The sequence below is a fragment of the Dreissena polymorpha genome, chromosome 11, assembly GCF_020536995.1.
Source record: "Dreissena polymorpha isolate Duluth1 chromosome 11, UMN_Dpol_1.0, whole genome shotgun sequence".
NCBI lineage: Eukaryota > Metazoa > Mollusca > Bivalvia > Myida > Dreissenidae > Dreissena > Dreissena polymorpha.
The window spans coordinates 2,928,769-2,943,185 of NC_068365.1; the positions used below are offsets into that span (position 1 = coordinate 2,928,769).

Here is a 14,417-nt window from a genome sequence, read left to right on the forward strand (position 1 = left end):
TACAGGGTGAAAAAAAAGTATTTGCCTGAGAAAAAACTTGTGCACAAGCTACAGGCATATTTAATGTGTTAATTGTACATAGCACAAGAGTTAGTATTCTAATGAGCAAAAATACAAAATTATACGTTGTGTAGTGTACAATATTAAGAGTACAAGTTAAACAAAAGTAACAACAAGCTAAATTGCTGGAGTTAAAATTTGTTATCTAGATACGTTTGGCGTGTTTTTATTTTTAAGCAGACCATGTATGAAATAGAATTAAAAAGAACAAAAATTACGAAATACCTGTTGTTGTTTTTTAACTCTACCCTGATATGATTATATATATATATACATTAACAGGTTAAAACGTTAAGTACCATATTCATTATGAAGGACAATAGCAACGCTGTGTACCATATTTCTACGTCTTGTGTTGAATTACTAGGTTGATTAATGTATTTCAATAAACATTCTTTCGAAACTATTCACGTACACATGCACAAAAGCTATCAACGGTGTCAGCTCAGTGTGCATCCGTTTATCATAAAATGAGTCAATTAACATAAACTATTTAGGTGCACATTCAAAAACAAACTATCGGTTGTTTTTTTTCTTAATTAGGCATAATAAGAGTATATGTTCACATTAACAAAAACGTTAAACGTAAAAGCAACATATACAGCATAAAGAACATTAACAACGCTGTGCATAGTATGTTTACGGCTTTTGTTGTATTACATGATTTATGTATGTATTTGAGTTAATATTTTATCGAAACCATTTACGTACACATGCACAAAACTATCGATGATGTCATGCCCAGCTTGCACACTTTTATTATAATTAAGACAATTAACATAGAACTATGTTTGTGCACATGAACAAAAACGGAACATCTTGCTTATGTCTGAATTGTTTTCATAAAATAAAATGAGATTAACAACCGTACACAGAACATTTAAAAATAAAAACACTTTACTGCGGTTAATGGTATCAATAAATTAATTATAATTTTATGTATTTATCAACAATTTTTTATACATAATACTTAAACAGGAATTTTTTGTATATCACTTTTATTGCTTATGGTTATCAATGTGCATTTTGGTTGTATAAATTACTCATGCCATGTCTATGAATTTACTCGATTTTATCAAATTATATATGTTGATCAAAAAGTATGGATTTGCGTAATCAACATAGTTTCGAATGCAATACAAATAAGCGTACACACAGCTGTAAAGAAAGAAAAGACGACCAAATATCGCTGATTAGCAAAATCAACAATGCAATCATTTATACTAATTAAGTAAATTTAGATAGAACGATTTCTTGTGCACACGAACAAAACCGAACATCTCGCTTAACAAACTTTACTGTGATTAATGGTATCAATAAAAATATTTTTAATTTTACGTATTTATCAACAAAAAGATATACATAATACTTAAACAGCAAAGTTTTTGTATATCACGTTTATTGCTTATATTTGTCAATGTGCATTTTGGTTGTATAAATTACTCATGCCATGTCTATGAATTTACTCGATTTTATCAAATTATATATGTTGATCAAAAAGTATGGATTTGCGTAATCAACATAGTTTTGAAATCAATACAAATAAGTGTACACACATCTGTAAAGAAAGAAAAGACGAACACATATCGCTGATTAGCAGAAACAACAATTCAATCATTTTATTATAGTTAAGTCAATTAACATTGAACTATTTTTTGTGCACATGAACAAAAACAAACATATTGCTTATGTCTGAATTGTTTTCATAAAAAAAATGTGATTAACAACCTTACACAGAACATCTTAACGACAAAAAACTTTACTGTGATTAATGGTATCAATAAAATAATTTTAATTTTACGTATTTATCAACAAAAAAAATATACATAATACTTAAACAGCAAAGTTTTTGTATATCACGTTTATTGTTTATGTTTGTCAATGTGCATTTTGGTTGTAAAAATTACTCATGCCATGTCTATGAATTTACTCGATTTTATCAAATTATATATGTTGATCAAAAAGTATGGATTTGCGTAATCAACATAGTTTTGAATTCAATACAAATAAGTGTACACACATCTGTAAAGAAAGAAAAGACGAACACATATCGCTGATTAGCAAAAAACAATTATGCAATCATTTACGCTCAGGGGTAAAGAAAGCACTGTGTCGATACAGGTTAAAAAAACACACGAGGAAATCGTGTTTTACGTAAGCGTTCGTTAGATAGTGTTCAATGAAAGAAAAGGTTGTCTATTTTATACTATAGAACCTGTTTATCAGCTTCGGCCAGTCTGCTCCCACCCAATGTTTATACTCTTCGTAGGCGATTGGCCGGACTACACCCTTCGATGATTTTTGGAATATTTTTCCGTCCCACGACCAAACAGCTTCATTTTCAGGCAATGTCCGTTTTATTGTCATCAGTACCTTTTGATTGATGTTTGTAAGGTCTTCGTTAATGTAAATGTCTGATCCTTTTAACTGCTTTCTCTTGGCCATTACTATATTCCGTTTATGTCTTGCCACAAATTTAACAATGGTCGGCCTTGTATATCCGTCCTTGACCTTGCCTAGACGATGTGAGATATCAATGTCGCCGACTTGAAGATTGAGCCCTTCGATTTTCTGGTTTAATTGTGTAATTACTTTCTGTGTTGTGGTTTCAGACGATTCGCTTGATGTTTGACCACTTTGTGTTGTTTTTGCCTCTTCCGGTATACCAAATATACGAACATTATTTCTTCGGCTATACTGTTCAGTGGAGTTGAGTTGTTCAGAATGATAATCAACATATTGTTAATGGCATTTTGTTTGGCTTTATCAAAAGCTGGTAGTTTAACTGCAAATCTTAGACTTAATATTAATGGCATTATCCTTGAACAAATCAAAGAATTTAATTTACGAGGAGTTACGATTGATTAGCATCTTACTTAGCAATCGCACATATGGAATGAGTGCTATATTGACGTCATCATTTGATGACGTTCAATTGAACGAATGATAATGGCGACTAAAGTATGTTAAGGAGGTCGTTTTATCAACATATCTTAGTGTGATCTTACGTAAGATTCGTAGGATTTTGTCGTACGCTTATCGTAAGTACTGCGAACCGTTTTATCAAAGAAATCGCAGCTAAGATGTCGTAAGATTTGTGCTGAAAGCTACGACTGGGTAAGACCACTTTTAGCGTTCGTAAATTGTACTAAGCATGGCCGCCGCACGCGCTTTAGACGATGGTTTACCAAGAGAGATGAGACCACTCTTAGCGTTCTTATTATGGCGGCCATAGGAGCGTTAGACGTCGCACGACCGAGAGAAAGGAGGCTGTTTCGACAAAGAAAGGGGTTCAGTGATCTTAGAGACGCTGAAATATTGTGTCGCTATCGATTAGATCGACAATCCATTTATCGGCTTGTCGATTTGTTAAGGTACGATCTACAAAAACCGACGAGAAGATCGAAGTCCATACCTGTCCTAACGCAGGTTTGCATCCATTTGTTCTCAATCCATCATATTCAATGGAGATTACTTTCATGTGATAGCGTTTTATAAATTCGGTTTATAAATCGCTACGTCCAAGGGGCATAATTAGAGTCGCCATGACAAGAGAGAATAAACTTGTTTTTAATTTGTATGATAATGGATTGTCTAGCCGTTTAAAGGATAAGTATTTCTTTTCATTTGCTCGATTTTCATAAAACCAAATGTTCTATCGTTTCTTTTAAAGTACGACAGTTTCATTGCCATTATAGCTTGAATTTTAAAGGTTGAAATAGTAGTCGGACATTACATATTTCGAACGTTGCTTAACAAGTTTGTTTTCGACACAGTTTGTTTTTGTTCAGATAAAGTTTTAAAGTTGTTGTAGTTGTAATGATTCACGGTATAATGTCTGGAATATCTTCCCTGATGATAAGAAGTCTTAAACTTATCATACATGAGCATTATCAATGTTCTGTCAAAATAAGATATAGGAATTTACAAAATACATGAACACGAATATGTTCAGCTGAGCAACTTCAATCCCACAATGATGTCTGGTTAGCACAGCGGTTGATTCACATTTTCACGTAGCCAAGGTGGTCTATATTGACCACACCACAATTGAATATATTTCAATAAAAAATAATAATCTGGAATTGGTTGTCAGACATGCATTTTATTATAAAACAACTACGTCTCTGTGTGATGTACTGTTATATGCTCAATAATCACAGACAATTGAAATACCCATCAGTGTAAAAATAAGTACCAAATTTGCAAGGATGTTAAGTTTAAATAATACTTGCTAACTTTTCATCATTCCCGTTTGTCTGATTTACTTATATTTGTTTTGTGTGATTGTATTAAATGATCATATTTGAAACAAACTCTTGTGCATTATATTGGTAGGTGCTTGTGAGTCTAGGGTACTTGGCGAAAGGTGATTTTCTGTCTGAGGTTGCTGACCTTCATGGAATTAGCAGGTAATTTTTCGCATAAGATAGTAGATACACTATAAGGAAGGAATGTATTGTGAATTAATACATAATAATACATAATAATTTCAATTTAAAAGTATATCAATGTATGTTTTATTATATAATAATGTTCCTTTTGAAACTGATGTTACACTTTCAACATGAGAAACAACAGGTTATGAATCAATGTGTTCTGTAAAAAGATCTACATAAAAACTAATTATGTGGATTCCTGAATAGTGTTACAGTTCTATGTACATCATTGTTGATCTTTTAATGGAATAAGACATGTTTTAATGTCATTTAACTAAAACATTAATAACCTTATTTTGGGCATCATAAAACATTAATAGTTTGTTCTTAAAGTATGAGCAGCTATAGTCAAATTATTGTGAAATGAATTGTTTTTCAGGTCCAGTGCATGCAATATTATTGCAGCCTTTGTTGATGCTGTCAATTTAAGAATTGATAATGTAAAGTAAGCATGTTTGTTTTAAATTCATATTAAAACTTATTAATGAGTTAATATTTATTGAAAACTTTCAAAGAACTGGTTTTAATATTAAATTACTGTTGAACAATTTATATTTGATTTAGTATTTAATTGATTTAACTACTTCTGACTTACTACTTATTTGTAATTCCCTCATTTCCTGGGCCTAAACCAGTACTTGGTGACTTTAGGGGAGAACGTTCCCACAATTGGGATCGAATCTGTGACCTCCCGGTCGCTAGATGGATATGTTGTCTACCTAGCAACTGGGAGGTCACGGGTTCATTCCCCAGTGTGGGAGCGTTCATTAGATCAACGTCAAAGACACCAAGTATTTGATTAGGCACAGGAAACGGACTCGAGAGCGTTTCAAATAAGTACATGTTAGTACTTTCTATGCAATTGACTTTAAATAAATAGGTTTAAACTCATTGATTTAACTTTTCACTTATGTTTTGTTCATAATATATCTAACACTTTATTATGTGTACAATCAATTTCCAAAAAAATATTATTTTGATAAATTTATTTAATTAAAACTGGCAACATGGTGGTCATTGAGAATTCTCAACACAATATTTTACCTGTAATATGTATGATTAAACATTCTTAGTGTTTAAAAATGTTATTTGTAACACATGCTTTTGTTTTGTTGCCAAATGTGTATTTCTCTTTTTTTTTTACAGTTTAACAAGAAACTGTTAATTATAACATAGTGCAATTTTTTACAGGTTTCCAATTGGAATGGCACTTGCTTCTGTCAAACAAGGATTTAAAAAAAAATGTGGCATTCCAAATACAATTGGTGCAATTGATGGAACACTTATTCCAATAATTGCCCCAGCAGCAAATGAAGCCATTTATGTGTGTCGTAAAGGCTTCCATGCCATTAACGTCCAATCAGTTGTGGACCACAAAGCCAGGTACATTAAACTATAAATATTCTGTATTCATTTTTGTTAAGAAAATGTAGCACAACTGGTTTCATGAAATACGGCAGTTGTTATCATTGTCCGAAGCATATTTCAAAAACTTAAATAGGTTTTATCTTGAAACGTCTTAGCAGGGTAGATATAACAGGGTGCAGGATCAACAGGTTTCACAGGGATTAACACAAATACTTAAAAAAATCTTAAGTGCATAAAAGACAGTTTTGCTTGCAGTTAGTGCTGATATCTTCATATTTAAGAATACATTCTTAACAGTCAAGATGCATTACATACAAAAACTAGGCAACTATCTAGTCTGCTTTATGGAGAGGGCCAGTACTGTTTTGTTTTGTTATCAATTCTTGAGAAAACACATGGATTGGGGATCGCACATGTGATGTCTCGGTTGCTAGACGAGTAGTCAGACACCATATCCACTTTACAATTTTTTTTCTCATTTATTTCACAATTGTGTCCTTAATATAAATGTGTTACAAGGCCTCTTACTGAAACCACACAGTGATATACATTGTAGCAAAGTGAATTGTGTGTCACTTTTGCCCAATGTTATTTTAATGACCCTCTATCACACTGTACAATGTCAGTCAGAAACCGCGTAACTAATAGTGTATGTGTTACATGTGAATAACATTGATTCCCTCAATCATATACCGCAATTAATTGAATTACATTTTAACATCTTAAAGTATAGGTTATTTGCAGGTTCATTGACATTGTGTCGAAATGGCCTGGGTCTACGCATGATGCCTCTGCCTTTGACAGCTGTGGGTTGAAGGTATGAACATATATATATATATATATATCTAGTACGTGCTTTCATGGAAATAGTATATGCATACACTTTAAAGAACTAAAGGCTAGGAAAAACTGAAATGCTTCTGGAATGATGATGCAATTTTTCTTTTTTAATGAATGAACTTTAATTAATAAAATATATTGTGTTTTAAGTTTAATTTTCATTACTTGAATAACATGATCATGGCTTTTAAAAACAGAGTAGTTTTAACTATATTACTTTATATCTGTAAAAACTGTATCAACACATAACATATGTATATCTTTGTTGAATTTACAATTGATATTAATAAAGTATTTCGTTAAGCTTATGAGCATCCTTCAGATACACTTTAGCGATGATTGTTCAAACGTTAACCTAGATTATTTTAAAAATTGTATTAGACCTTTCTGGAAGAACACCACCAAGGGCACTTGCTGGGCGACTCGGGCTATCCCTTGAAAAAATATATGTTGACGCCATTACTTAGACCTACAACAGATGCAGAGTTACGATACAACAATGCCCAATCAAGTGGGCGGATGGTGGTGGAGAGGGCTTTTGGAGTTCTCAAGAGTAGATTTAGGTATGTATATATACTACATGTACGTTAATTTAGTTCCAAAAACATTCAGTTAATCAACATATGACACTAATTAAGCACAATGAATCTTCCCACAGAATATATTTTATTGACAAATCCTCTCTGTCTGTCTGTACATCTTTTGATAAAACCCTAAACTGTGACTGCTGTATGCTGAAAATATGCCGTTGATCTTTTAAAATGAATAGCAGTTGTACAAAATGTTAAATCAAATGTGTTATTTTTTCATTTTTTAAGCACATATAAAATTTTGTGATAAAACAATGCTCTTGAAATGACTGATTGATGTGTTTGTTTACATGTATATTAATGTGACAAGTTGGGAATCAGTGAAGGAGACACATGTAGTAAAAAAACATTTGATAAAGATTTAAAAGTTGCTTACATATACATGTCCAGATGTTGATAGAAATGGATGTCGTAAATTAGTAGATTTTTTGTTTTATTTATTCATTGTTTTACCCATTTAAGTGTTAAATTTCATTAATATCTCAAGATGTATTTTAACAAAATTTTATTCATTATGAACATTAGTATAATAATTAATTGGACATTGTAATTAAATCTTTAGATCATATTGATTTGTATTCTCCAATAACAGATGTCTACATAAAATTGGAGGATGCTTATACATGCGGCCAGACAAATGCTGCCAAGTAGTTGCAGCATGTATGCGTCTTCACAACTTGTGTGTCGATCGGCAAGTGCCACTGCCTGAAGAACCTATTGAGGAGGCTGATGATGTTGATCACGCTGCCCCACAAGTTCAACATGACCGTCATGCAGCAGCATACAGACATCAAATTATTCACTTATTTATGTAGCTGCTGTTCAAAGTTCACATGCTTATTTGGTCTTTGTCGGCCCAGGTACTACTAAAAAGTACCCCTGGTACTCATGTGTATACTAATATGTAGCCCAGATATGGAAAATACGCTTAAAGGCACCCCACCATGTTCAGGGGTACTTTTTAGTATGTTTTCTGGACCTGGGGTATTTTGTTGTATACTTAAGAGTACCCAGGGTACTTTAAAGTAGTACCTGAGCCGACAATCACCAATCAACCTCACATGTACATTAAGTACTCTATGTAAGCCATTGTGCTCTATCCATGTGGGGCTTCATGCATATAACTATTTGTTGATAAAAGTCAGGTCATATTTCTGTGAACAATATTTAAGCTATGTTCAAATTTGGTGAAAAGCTTTGCAAGAATGTTATTATTGAAAATTTCTATGTCTTTTTTTTGTAGTTTTTTATAAGACACAATTTTTATGTCCCCCACCACTATAGTGGGGGGCATATTAGTTTTGCCCTGTCTGTTGGTATGTGTGTTTGTTTGCGTCAAACTTTAACATTTGCCATAACTTTTGCAATATTGAAGATAGCAACTTCCTATTTTGCATGCATGTGTATCTCATGGAGCTGCACATTTTGAGTGGTGATAGGTCAAGGTCATCCTTCAAGGTCAAATGTCAAATATATGGGGACATAGTGTTTCACAAACCCATCTTGTGACATTTAGTTTTTCCAATGCTTGTGATGTTTTCATGTTTCCTTCATATTATCACAAAGTGGAAATAAATTCTATTCCTTTAATACTTAGCTAATAAACATAACAGTACATTTTTCTTCGCCTCCAAAGACAAAGGAAGTGGAACACTATCTGAAAATAAAATACATGTCTTGTTTCAAATTATTTGTAATGCAAAGTGATGCTAAAATGGTAACATTGTAACATTAATGTAACATTAAGAGATGTGCATAAACTAATGATTTTTTAAAAACTGGTTTAGCATACATTTGTGTAAATGATGTATATAAAGACAGACATGTCAATAAGCTTCAATCCATGAGCCCTTGCAAAGTAAAAAGCATAATGAGGTCATTATATTAATGTTTTTATTTAAATCAAAGATAGTTTAGATACTAATATAATAATTTGACTTACTGTTCTAAAAAATTATCTAATACATTTTGGGCAAGGTTTTTTTTGCTTTCAATGAAGTACTGCTCCGCAGCCTTTTGTGTCTGAATTTGTTGTTCCATCAATTTTCTTTTTAACCGGGTTGTTTCTGTTTGTTCAATGAAGAACGTGTATTGTGCTAGCTGCACATCAGACAATGTTCTGCAGCAACAAATTATTTAATATTGAACATTTGTGAAAATGAATTGTGAAATTTAGGTTTAAATGTATGCACAATTTTTTTTTGGATATAGTATTAAAAATGTATTATCACACAACTTAATAAGTTACAAGTAAGAAACCAATAATTTTTATGTCATATATGCAAACAAGTACATTCAATGACAAAGATATTTTGATGGAGCCTATTTATTACAATCGTAACTGCAATTAAGTAACTTAAACTTTAACGAACTTTATGCCGCATAATTAATTTGTTATTATGACACACATTGCTAGACCTTTTATATTTTATTTGCTTAGTAACATTGACACTCCTACAATAATAAATGTGCCATAAGTATACTTTGTTTTCGATTAATTATCTTACCAACTCGTGGCCAATTGAAATGCTTGAGGTTTCCTCGTCAACACATGCTTGTTGTTTAGAGCCTGAAAAGAAATTCAATTAAAACACTTAACAGATGAACAAAATAAGCGATTTATTGATGCATGATGCATAAATATACGTAATAATAATGATATATATGTCAGAATATATAAAAAGTAATGACATACATGAACTGGACTGAAACGTGTCTAATCCACCGTCGATTCCCACCAGTGTTTCTTCTGGTAGAATGGCTACTATCTTCAATAGAAAACAGGAACAACAACAATTGAAGCCAATTATTAATCCGTGCAATATCGATATGAAAAGGTTAATTACGGTATGCTTCTATGTATAGATCAAAGTTCAAATTTAAATTTCTGCTCCCAGTCTGTGAGACAGATGCTGGTTTTGCCGCCTCCTGTTAGACTCGCTTCCCGCCGCCTGTTCTTTTCTTTTTTTTCGCTTGACTCTTAAGAAGAGTATAAAAGTTATTTGACATACACACTTTAGATTACACAAATTAAACATGAATTTCATGTTTAAAATCTTATTAGTGACTAACATTGTGAATTTTTTATAATCATTTTGTGGAAAGAATCATGAGATTTCATTAGTTTGTGTACCTTAAGGTCCGTCCACTTCTTTATTATTTCGTCAACTTCGAGGCTGCTCAAGCCAACGCTGTTCACTCTGAAATTTATTAGTTTTAGATGTGTGTTTACAAATACAATTGAAATTAATTAATAATTTATGAAATATAATGCACACTGGGTCGTACATGATATGCCAAAACATTATTATACAGTACGCATTCTAATGTACCAAGATAAATATATACATGTATACCGTAGGAAGCAAAAATGTGTAAGAAATTGAAGATGAGAATACAACTTTAGAAAAGGGAGATAATTTATTATATCCCTTTAAAATTGTATTTACCCTAAAAACAAACACAATATTAATAATATGCAATGCTTCCTTCAAATTTACTGCATATTAATAATATATTGATTGATCATCGAAAAAACTCGATTATTCGTCTGCTAATTTTTTTATTATATAAGCATACACTAGCAGCTTGTCAATGTAACCTAAGTTCAAACGCGGTAAATTATGATTCCGCTTATTTTCTAACTAACATCAACATGCAAACATGCATACAAACTTTTTCATTTTGTTGAGTAAGGTACAAAATATGAATTTAAATAAAATAAATCGGAACAATTATGATAAACATTGACAGACATAAATCGCTTAAATATTTTTTTAAGAAACGATGTCGATACATTTACTATACGTACTTCTCACAGGTGTCCGCCCAGAATTCTTCTTTTTTCCTGTTCGTCACTTCAATAGTCATTTTACTGACCAATAACGAGTTATTGTCCGTGCATGCCTGCACTAAACAGGCGATCGTTTCCCCTTGTTCATTTTGTCGGCCATCTTGCTTGTTATGACAACAGACGACTTTGACATAACGCGGGAAATCGAGTGATGACGTTTTCGAACGGTTCGCGTTATTTCAGATCGTACGCTTAGCTTAAATCTTAGCTGCGACTCGATACTTACGACAACGTTCATAAAACGTATATTAACGGATCGTAAATGAAATCGTAAGTGAGGGATTTAAGATAAGATCCGCTAAGATAAGATATGTTGATAAAACGGCCTCCTGGTTATAGCCGCGATTTGGGAGTCTTGAAAACTGGCCCAACACTTGTGCTGAAATATTTGACATGTATATGGACCAGAATGTGATCTACCTGTTGGCGTTTTCGTCATATCTGGAAAAATCCAGTTTTTGATAAAATTACGAAAAGGTGGTGTTTTTTATTGCGCAATCACTAATAAATGAGTTCTCGCCGGAAGCGTTAATAGCGTTAATAGCAACCCAAACACAATTCACCCCCAGGAGACAATTCACGCGCTAGACACTTCAAATTTGATTTTAATTAATACATATTGCGAATTTATTCCCAAATTAATAAATAAGTTCATATTGCGTTTAACATACGAAGCTGAACCCGTTTAGAAAATATTAACAAAACAAACAAAAACAAACAACCGTTACATTTCATTGATGTAGATACGGTAACCTGATTACATATCCACTAGCGTACACATAAAAATAGTTCGCAAGTAAGCAACAAACAATCAAATTTAAACGCAAATAATTTAACAAAATATAATAATAAATGGAGAAATCGATACTTTAAATTACAATTTCTGCACTAAAAACATTTATGAGAGTCATTAAAACACATAATTTCGGAAGTATACAACCAACAATCAAAATGGCTGCCAATATAGGTTCGAAAAGAACGCGAGAAAGTACAAAATAGCATCATCAAAATGATGTTAAGTGAACGCTACTTCGCTGTTTTGTAGATACGTATACGATCTATTGAAAAACACTAACATTTGACATAAAAACACTCGTGGATATGGAAATCTTCAGCGTACGAAATTGCAGACAGTTAACAATAGGTCTATAATATATTAATGGAAATGCAGAAACTCAGTAACTGGCAAACATATGCATTAGTAGGTTGTTTCGTGATTATTTAGAAACGACTACATAATTCTTTTGGTTCAGCCAGTGCAACTTAACAGAAATAAGTATAAAAAGTTTCTACACCGGACAACAAAGTGCCAGTTTAATACAAGGTAAGTTGTTTACATTAATTAAAATATTGCAAGATTACAGTATACAACAATAAACAGCTGGTACAATGTAATTATAATTGATTAATGTCATCGTTTTAATTTTAAAAAGCCCGTGGTTAATTACCCTTTTTAATCTTATGGATCAATGCATCTCTAACACCTAGCATTAATACAATTAACAGTAAAACTAAGGTCAAGACTTTCGAATTTAATAAGGTTACGGAAAAAGTGTATTAGTGAATGTATAAAAAATCTAAACCCCAAAAAGGCCACTGGTGTTGACTCAATACCTCCTCAAATTATCATAGCAGGTCAAAATAGCCTCAAAACCCCATTTACAAATATAGCAAACGCCATTATAAATAAAGGTCAATTTCCCGCTAAACTTAAGCAAGCGCAGGTTACACCAATATACAAAAAAGAAGATCCTTTCAATGAAACAAACTATATACCAGTTAGCGTCCTGCCCACAATGTCAAAGATATATGAAAAAATCATTAGCAACCAACTCTCTGAACATTTTAATAATAATGTTTTCCATCCTTATCTATCAGCAGTCAGGTCATCTTATGGATGTCAATCAACTTTATTAAAACTAGTAGAAGATTGAAAACAAGCCCTAGATGAAAACAATTATGTAGGAGCTATTTTAATGGACCTGTCTAAAGCGTTCGATAGCTTACCTCACGGTCTAATTGTACTTAAACTCAAGGCCTATGGATTAACCGAGCATGCATGTAAATTAATGTTAAACTATCTATCAAACCGGTCTCAAAGGGTTAAAATAAACACTTGTACTAGTAAATGGCAAGAAATCATTAAGGGAGTGCCTCAAGGCTCTATACTCGGTCCGTTCATTTTTTAATATCTTTATCAATGATATTTTTTATTTTATAGATAAGTCAACCCTGTATAACTATGCAGACGACAATACCCTTTCCTTCAGTCACAAAAACTTACATACCTTTAAGGAAAATATTGAATCAGAAAGTAAATTCCTGATACACTGGTTTAATATTAACCAAATGCAGGCAAACCCCGATAAATTCCAGGCAATATGTGTAGGTATTAAGACTTATATAGAAGTTAAATCATTTACTATAGGTCAAAATGAAATTAAATGTGAACAAAAAGTAAAACTCCAAGGAGTGGAACTTGATTACCAGTTAAACTTTGATCCACAGGTTACAAATGTATGCAAAAAGGCAGCCAAACAATTAAATGTTCTCCAAAGACTAAGAAAATTCCTAAATGTAAGCACTAGGTTAATCATATTTAAATCTTTTATCCGGTCAAATTTTAATTTTTGTCCCCTTATATGGCATTTTTGTAGTAAATCCAACACAGAAAAACTAGAAAAGCTACAGTTCAGAGCCCTAAGAATTGTTTTTAATGACTTTGAATCTAGTTATGATACACTACTAAAAAATGTTAACAGTACTACTCTTCACTTAAACATGTTACGCCTCATTGCGTCAGAAACATTTAAATGTATAGACAATCTTTCCCCAGAATATCTTCAATCCTTGGTTAAAGTTAAATCCTCTACATATAATTTCAGATATTCAAACATCCTTGAGACACCACAAGTAAGAACAACAAGGTATGGCAAAAATTCCTTTCGTTTTGAGGCTGTACAGGTGTGGAACAGCCTCCCAGAGGACATTCGCACAGTCGACAAATAAAAAGACTTTGTACGGCTGATCCGCACCTGGACAGGTTCAAAATGTAAATGCGCCATGTGTGAGTAACCTGCTTCTCACATGTTTTGCTTCCTTGATTGTTTTGTGCTGTCCTGCTTATATTATTTATTTATCTGTCAGTTAACCCCTTGTTTATTCTCCTTGTATATAGTGTATATGAGTTTCTTGTGTGTTTAAAAAAAAATAAACATGTATATATGTGTATATATGTGCTATGTAGTTGTTTTTCATGTGCTTAAA

At 32.4% G+C, this 14,417-nt stretch overlaps 1 protein-coding gene and 1 long non-coding RNA gene across 2 annotated transcripts; one reads left to right on the forward strand and one right to left on the reverse strand.

Annotated features, from left to right (window-relative positions):
* Positions 1 to 3,282: 3,282 nt before the first annotated feature.
* LOC127851142 (putative nuclease HARBI1) lies at positions 3,283 to 8,914 on the forward strand. The gene is made up of 7 exons (XM_052384720.1): positions 3,283 to 3,489; positions 4,399 to 4,472; positions 4,879 to 4,944; positions 5,691 to 5,882; positions 6,612 to 6,684; positions 7,089 to 7,270; positions 7,890 to 8,914. The coding sequence occupies exons 1-7, from the start codon at positions 3,283 to 3,285 to the stop codon at positions 8,110 to 8,112; spliced, it is 1,017 nt and encodes a 338-aa protein (XP_052240680.1). The 3' UTR covers positions 8,113 to 8,914.
* Positions 8,915 to 9,242: 328 nt separating this feature from the next.
* On the reverse strand, positions 9,243 to 10,069 carry LOC127850748 (uncharacterized). The gene is made up of 3 exons (XR_008035433.1): positions 9,993 to 10,069; positions 9,805 to 9,866; positions 9,243 to 9,416 (listed from the first exon to the last, which is right to left on the reverse strand). It is a non-coding gene; the product is annotated as an uncharacterized LOC127850748 (long non-coding RNA).
* Positions 10,070 to 14,417: the final 4,348 nt, after the last annotated feature.

Bases quoted from the DNA above. Each gene is read 5' to 3' on its own strand.
- LOC127851142 (XM_052384720.1), top strand. From the start codon at position 3,283: ATGGCGGCCATAGGAGCGTTAGACGTCGCACGACCGAGAGAAAGGAGG. The intron at 3,490-4,398 runs GTTTGCATCCAT...TTATATTGGTAG, and splicing joins CCATACCTGTCCTAACGCAG to GTGCTTGTGAGTCTAGGGTA. The intron at 7,271-7,889 runs GTATGTATATAT...CTCCAATAACAG, and splicing joins GTTCTCAAGAGTAGATTTAG to ATGTCTACATAAAATTGGAG.